This window comes from Lactuca serriola, chromosome 8, assembly GCF_051521515.1.
Source record: "Lactuca serriola cultivar US96UC23 chromosome 8, Lser_US96UC23_V15, whole genome shotgun sequence".
In the NCBI taxonomy this organism is placed as follows: Eukaryota; Viridiplantae; Streptophyta; class Magnoliopsida; order Asterales; family Asteraceae; genus Lactuca; species Lactuca serriola.
The window spans coordinates 116614409-116622575 of record NC_136415.1 but is presented as its reverse complement, the minus strand read 5'-3'; the positions used below and the strand labels follow the sequence as shown (position 1 = coordinate 116622575).

At 37.5% G+C, this 8167-nt stretch overlaps 1 protein-coding gene across 1 annotated transcript; it reads left to right on the top strand.

Annotated features, from left to right (window-relative positions):
- Positions 1–5840: 5840 nt before the first annotated feature.
- On the top strand, positions 5841–6620 carry LOC145067332 (uncharacterized). Its single transcript, XM_079014499.1, has one exon. It carries the CDS (start codon positions 5841–5843, stop codon positions 6618–6620), a length of 780 nt encoding a protein of 259 aa, XP_078870625.1.
- Positions 6621–8167: the final 1547 nt, after the last annotated feature.

Here is an 8167-nt window from a genome sequence, read left to right as displayed (position 1 = left end):
TCATTTGGAGAAGCCAAATTGGGTTAAAATGAAGAAAAATTGAAGAAAATGGGATAGGAGCTGATTGGACTCAAACTGGGCCAAGTGGGATAAGTTGTGGAGGCCCAATTCTCAAAAAACCCACAATCTGATGCCACCTGCGCACGGCTGCGCAGCCGCACTCGACATTGCAGAGATAATTTCAGGATTTCATATGGAAGGATATATGGGGAAGGTTGGTGTGCATCTTTTGCACACTCTTGCACATCCGAAAATACAAAATTTCTCTCGAGAATTTGGAGAACTTTGAAGCCCAAGAACCCTCAAGAACTTCCTTATTTTGCTCTTGAATCTTGTAGAATGTTTGGTACAATCTTTTCTAACTTTCTTCTCTTGTGTTTAGTCATGTTAGGCTAAACCATATTTGGTTGACTTTGGTGAAATCCTTTGACTAGTTGTTGAATGTTGAAGAATCCATGAACTTGTTCTTGAATCTTTATGGGAATGTTTTATGTTTTAACATATTATGACTACTTGTATGTTTTTAATCATGAGTTTAAATGTGTTTGTGGTGATTAGTTGGCGAATTTCTAGATTACGTAAAGGATCTTCAAATTAGCAAGCAACAAATGATTTTTGTGTTAGTTTTGCTTCACAAAATCATAAAAATATTTTCTCCAACATGGTAGTGAAAGTGTTTGACTCCTCTTGGATTTGGTGACTTTTTGGTTCTTAATGCTAGTTGACTTTCATTAATCACATGCTTAATGGAAATTGTGACTTTGACTAAGGAAATTTTTATGAGCTTCTCTAACCATTTTAATAACTAAGAAAAGTCTAGGTAATCTCAATCTTCTTGGATTACTATAGCCAAATTAAGGATTTAAAACATGTATTGCACCATTGGATTCAAATGATATGTTCATCAAAAGTCAAAGTGAGGAAACTTTAAGTCAACCATCTTTCCCTTATTGAATTTATATCAAATTCTTGTTTTTGTTGAAATTGTCCATTTAAATCTTAGTTTACTTCTAGTTTATTTCAAGTATTTTAAAAGACCAAAACCCCCCATTTTTATTTTTATTGTCATTTTCCAATAACTTTTGCAAAGAGATTTTTTATAGAGCTATTAAATTGAACCAATCTGCACAGATTCGACCTGTAACGCCCGTAGATCCGGGCTAGTCAATTTAGAGGCAATAAGGGTCGAAAACGACTTTTCGACAATAGATTATTAAGAATAAATAATTTGAACCAAGTTTTAGTATATGTTACAAGGTTTCTATACATATAAAGAGTGTCGAAATCCGAGTTATAACGAAGAAGTTATGACCCGTCGAAGTTTCGCGACGGAACCGACACGATACCGGGAGACGTAAATAGTGAATTTACGATTGAGCGAGATTTAGCCTTAGCGATCTAAACAAAAGTCGTAGTATATGTTAAACCGATAGTGTGCATAAAAAGAACATTCAAATCTGACTTCGTATGAGGAAGTTATGATTTTTCTAAGATTTAGCATAGTAGTGCACAGCCCGAAATCTGAATTTTAGATCGGTTGATTTTTAGCCAAAACAATCTAAACGATAAATGAAGATATCGTTAATAGGAGTTAAACGATAAAAAGACAGTCGAAAACGGAGCTCGTATGCGAAAGATATGGACGAAGCTTAGTCCCTACTCTTCGAGCGTTGCGAATTCGATACAGTTTTGTAAATCTGGGATAGAGTGAGAATTAGCCGACGGGATCTAAATGAAAGTTGTAGTACTCGTAAATACCAACACGTGGATATAAAGAACCTCGATAATAGAGCTCATATGCGAAAGATATGGACGAAGCTTAGTCCCTACTTTTCGAGCGCGGCGAATTCGATACAGTTTTGTAAATCCGAGATAGAATGAGAATTAGCCAACGAGGTTTAAATGAGAGTTGAAGATCTCATTAATAGGAACTCAACGGTAAAAAGACAGACAAAAACGGAGCTCGTATGCGAAAGTTATGGACGAAGCTTAGTCTCTACTTTTCAAGCGCGGCGAATTCGATACAGTTTTGTAAATATGAGATAGAATGAGAATTAGCTAACGAGGTCTAAATGAAAGTTGAAGATCTCATTAATAGGAAATCAACGGTAAAAAGACAGACAAAAACGGAGCTCGTATGCAAAAGTTACGGACGAAGCTTGGAGACTACTTTACTATACACTTCCTATAAATAAGAGATGAACTCTTCATAATTTTCTAACACCTTCAAACCTTTCTTTCGCTCTCTAACTTCTCTATAACCTCCCTAAACCTCTCCCAAGTCTGGGGAACCTCCTTATCACGAGAAGAAAGCCCCGGAGCGCCCGACGGCTCCGAGAAGAAAAGCTTTCGACTCGGAAACGCTGCTCCAGCGAAGCCTGGTTTTTAATAAAAACTCGCTGTAAGTGAGTTACGCCTATACTATATTTAATATAGCTTTTATTTAATTATACTAACATTATTAGGACCTTAAAATAATTATTTGGGCTATTATTATGAGTTATATTGAGTGTTATTTAACGCTTATATAATAGTAATAATAGCTAGACTATTAATTAGTCGCGATTAACGTTAAAACTAAACTCTAGTGGTATTAATACTAGGTTTTGGTCAAGGAAAAAAAATTGTTTTGAGATAACGAAGTGCTGTTCAAGTACCGAGTCACCACCTAATCAAGTGAGTGCATAGTTACTTTCAGCTTACAAATAGATATGAAGTAGTTTATATAAATTACATGCTATGTGTGCATATTATCTGAATACTTGCTATCTATGCTGGATGAACGATTTTATACATGTTTTAAATGATTTAAATTGTATATGTATTTTATATCTACGATAATGTTGGGGTAAAACATGGGTAGATGTAATAGTTGGAGTATGAGTTGGATGATGAGTTGAGGGGTGAAATAGAACACGAGGTGAGGGTGAGAGGTGAACGATGTGAGAAGCCTTTTCCCAAACGATGGCCCCGTCATTCAGCAGAGTATAGATGACAACCACAGACTATTCTAGACAATCCAGTGGAACACCAGTAGGCACGCAACCTTTAAGTGTTTTGAACGATGTGTTCACTCGGTGTACTCTAAACCCTGGCGATCATGTAGACTTGATGCCTAAACCCTGGTGATCATGCAGACTTGGTGCCAAAACCCTGGCGACTATGCAAACTTAGTGCCTGTTGTATAAATTCTGGCGACTATGCAGACTTAGTGCCTAAACCCCGGCGACGATGGACTTCGTGCCGATTCCTTAGGATGATCCTTAGGAATGTATGAACGAGGAATGTCTGATTCTTAGGGTAAATCCTTAAGAGTAAAGAAGATAATGGGGATGGGTAATTGGGTTAACCGTTTGATGATTAGACATAATAATTATATTATTGTGGGTTGAAAACCCTATGTACTCACCAGGTTTCCCAACCTGACCCACTCAGTTTATTTATATCACATGTGTCGATATGAAGTGACATTACACTGAGAGATTAAAGAGATGTAGATCACTAGTGTAAATAAATGTAAGTTCCGTTTATGCTTATGTTCCTGTATTGACAATGACATCCCAAACGTTTTAAAATGAATAAAATACGTTTCTTCGAAAATGTTTTGATAACGTATTTATCGTATTTTTCTGGGAACAAATTCCGCAACATTTTTATGAAAAGAAGTACTCTGATTTTTATAAAGCATAAACAAAAAATCGGTCTTTTCTGGCTGTGAAAATGGGGATGTCACACGACCCCTTTACCACTATACACTATTTTAGTGTAAAAGATTTAGGCTTATTTGTTTTGTTGGCCTCGACAACCACCAAATTTTGGCGCCGTTGCCGGAGATTGGTTTATTTTTAATCAATTTGTTTCTCTATGCCCATATCTCAATGTACAGGTGCTTTGATTTATAACCTGGAAATTGAAAAGAAGCAATGCGTTTGGCGAAGGAAAAAAGAATAGAACATGGTCAAACTTTAAATCCTCACGGGGACCCAGAGGTTGATACCGCTTCATCAAGTGACACCGAACCCGATTCTAGCCCCGATCCTCGCCAAGAAATTCCCGAAATACCACCCTTGCAACAAATCCACCCATCATAAACCCAAATGCGATGGGGGACGGATGAGAAGCTCCTGAAAGAACCTTGAGGTAAATGATGGAAACCGATGTTACACAAATTCCAACCGATATCAATTACCCTGTTTTGGAAGGAGGTTCAGAATTGAAGTCAAGTTTAGTTCATCACCTCCCTACTTTTCATGGATTGGAGAATGAAGACCCTCATGAGCACTTGAATATGTTCCATATTATTTGCAATAGTATGAAGCCACAAGGGTCAACCGATGACCAAATCAAATTAAGGGCATTCCCCTTTTCATTGGCCGATAGAGCAAAAGGGTTGGTTATTCTATCTTCCCCCAGGATCAATAAACTCATGGAATGACATGGAAAGAGCTTTTCTTGAAAAGTTCTATCCCGCTTCAAGAGTCTCAAGTCTCAGAAATGAGATTTGTGGAACCCGCCAAGGTCAAAATGAGACTTTTCATGATTATTGGGAGAGGTTCAACAACTTTTTCTATAGTTGTCCACAACATCAAATTCCGGAACAAATCTTCATTCAACACTTCTATTAGGGATTATTGTCAATGGAGAGAAGACTAGTTGATACCTCAAGTGGTGGATATGCCTTTAGCAAAACTCCACAACAAACGAGACAACTCTTCAACACAATAGCCGCTAATTCACAACATTTTGGCCCGCGCCAAGACATGAAGAGAGACACACAAAAAAAAGTCAATAAAATCGGGACATCGAACCTAAAGATTTAACGTCCGTTGTTCAAAAGCTAGCCATGGGACAAACTCCAAAAGTGATGGTTTGTGGAATATGTGCAACGATGGGACATCCTACAGATATGTGTCCCATTCTCCAAAAAGATGTGGAACATGTGAATGCCACGGGAGAATTCTAAAATTACCACAACAAGCCTTCTGGTTACCAAAATTCATACAGTTCAAGTTGGAAGCCAAATCCCAACATGAGCTACAACCCAAGACCATTGACTCAAAATGCATTGGTTAGACCTTCTTATCTACCACAACAACCTCACTACCAACACCCACAACCACATTATCAATCCAAGCCACACCCTCCACATCATCACCAACAACCTTCTCAATCCCAACCAAGTAGCTCTAGAATGTCCTTTGAGGATATTGTCAAATCCCTAGCCACTAACACCCAACAATTCCAAAAAGAGACGAGGACTAGTATCTCCAACCTTGAAGCACAAATAGGAGATATAGTTACATCTATAACCAAGTTGGAGTCTCATGGAAAATTACCTTCTCAAACCGGAAAGAACCCAAATGTTAATGCAGTGACTTTGAGAAGTGGCAAACAAACCGAAGAGAGTAGTTCAAAGAAGAAGTCTAAGGAAGATGAGGAAGAAATAGAGATCCTTCCCATTGAGGATCCTTAGTCAAGAATTATGCACAAGCTGGAGTCCCAAAGAAGACTACCGATCTAATGACACCAATAGCCACTCAACCGCCATTCCCCTCCCGACTTGCAACTTCAAAGAAAAATGTGGAGGAGAAAGAGATTTCGGACACCTTCTGAAAGGTGGAAGTAAACATTCCTCTACTTGATGCAATCAAACAAATCCCTAGATATGCAAAATTCTTGAAAGAACTTTGCACCAACAAGATAAAATTGAAGGGGAATGAAAAGATTTCGATGAATGAAAATGCATCCGCGGTTTTACAAAGGAAACTTCCACCCAAGTACAAAGATATGGGAATGTTACGGTTCCTTGCAAAATTGGGGATGTCACTTTTAGTAGCGTTATGCTCGATTTTGGTGCTTATATCAATGTCATGCCATATTTGGTATATGAATCATTGAAAGTGGGTCCTTTAAGTGAAACTGGTGTCATACTTTCTCTTGCGGACAAATCAAGTGTCTTTCCTAGAGGTGTTTTAGAAGACGTTTTGGTGCAAGTAAACCAACTGGTCTTCCCAGAGGATATATATGTGATTGATCTAGAAGAACAAGTGTCCTCCAAGTCAGCTCTAATTTTACTCGGGAGATCATTTTTGAAGATGACTAGGACAAATATTGATGTGTATGCAGGAAGTTTAACAATGGAGTTTGATGATGAAACAATAAGTTTTAACATTTATGACTCTATGAGATATCCTAGTGATGTTTCATCTTTGTATTTAGTTGATGTTGTTGAACCACTAACCCAAGAATTGTTTGAGTTGTCCAATGGTGATATGTTAGAGATGATCCTAAGCAAGGGGTTTGATTGTGGGAAACTAGCCGAGAAATTAAAGCTTTATTTTTTGGAATCGGAAGTTGAAAGGTTGGTCAATAATTTGGAAGTGAAGAAATCTACAAGATTTGATGTTAAGAAATTTGAATTGCCCCCAACTCATACAAAGATACGCCCATCCCTTGTTCAACAATCAGAATTAGAATTGAAAGTCCTACCTCAACACTTGAAGTACGCCTACTTGGGAAAGAATGAAACTCTTCCAGTTATCATTTCAACTCACTTAACCAAATATGAGGAAGAGCAACTCCTCAAGGTTTTGAAGGAACAAAAAGAAGCTATGGGTTAGACGATTGCGGATATTAAGGGATTGAGCCCCTCCACTTGTATGCATAATATTTTAATGGAGGATGAATGCAATCCAATTCGGGATGCGCAAATAAGGTTGAATCTGCCAATGATGGAAGTTGTCAAGAAAGAGATACTGAAGCTACTTGATGCAGGAATGATATATCCAATCTCGGATAGCAAGTGGGTGCGCCCGGTGCAAGTTGTGCCAAATAAGACGGGAATCATGGTGGTAGAGACAACAAAGGTATGATGGTCCCCACCCGCGTGCAAAATGGGTGCAGAATATGTGTTGACTACTGCAAACTCAATGCAAGCACAAGAAAATATCATTTTCCGTTGACTTTCATTGACCAAATGTTAGAAAGGTTGGCTGGGAAATCTCACTATTTTTATCTAGACGGGTATTCAGATTTTCACCAAATCCTAGTGGCACCAGAAGACCAAGAAATGACAACCTTCACATGTCCATTTGGCACTTTTGCATATTGGAGAATGTCATTTGGATTGTGTAACGCCACGATCACTTTCCAACGTTGTACGGTTAGTATTTTGTCGGAATATTTCGAAAACATAATTGAAGTTTTTATGGATGATTTTACGGTATATGGGAACTCGTTTCCAGAATGTTTGACCAATCTCACCAAAATTTTGAAAAGATGCATTGAAACGAATTTGGTTCTAAATTTTGAAAAATGTCATTTTATGGTGAGTGAAGGTCTTATTTTGGGTCACATTGTGTTAAAGAAAGGAATCGAGGTAGATAAGGGTAAAATTGATGTTCTTAAAAGCTTACCTTACCCGACTTGTGTTCGGGAAGTTCGTTCTATTTTAGGTTATATCGGATTCTACCAAAGGTTTATCAAGGACTTTTCAAAGATAACAAGTAACTTTTATGCATTTATATAAATGATTATTTAAATGTATTTAACAAACATTCATAATAAACTATAATTGGTATACTTTGGGAATCATAGATACTACATTATTATTTTGGACGTATTATATAATTATTTAAAGGTATCAATATTCTTACTCTATATGGCCCCTGTGGAAGGGTAATACTTTCATTGAGGGTTTTCCTTACACTAGACGTAAACCTGTTAATACAATTTTGTGAGACATTTGGCTTCACCGTACCTACCAGAGTACACACTAAAGTCCTGAATTATAACCAAAATCTTAGTAAGAGAGCGTGACACTTGTGTATAGATCTATACAGGACAGACAACCCCACACCTAAGCTGTTAGATACAGTTAGACCGGAAGGTCTAGGGTGACAAATGTCTAACATTCCGACGCCAGAAGAACGTTATAGCAGGCCACTAGTCGCTAGCATGGTTATGATAACTCACATGGGGTATTAACAATACATTTGGTTTACGGGGCTAACATACATTCAATTAGTTTTATATAATGATAAAACTACCTAATACTATTTTCCAGTACATAACTACTTACATTTTTAGTCTTTGGATTTAGGACTTAAAGCTCATTTTTAAAGAGAATATTGGATTTTCTGAAAGTACACTCTATCATTTTTACAAG

Bases quoted from the DNA above. Each gene is read 5' to 3' on its own strand.
- LOC145067332 (XM_079014499.1), top strand. From the start codon at position 5,841: ATGCTCGATTTTGGTGCTTATATCAATGTCATGCCATATTTGGTATAT.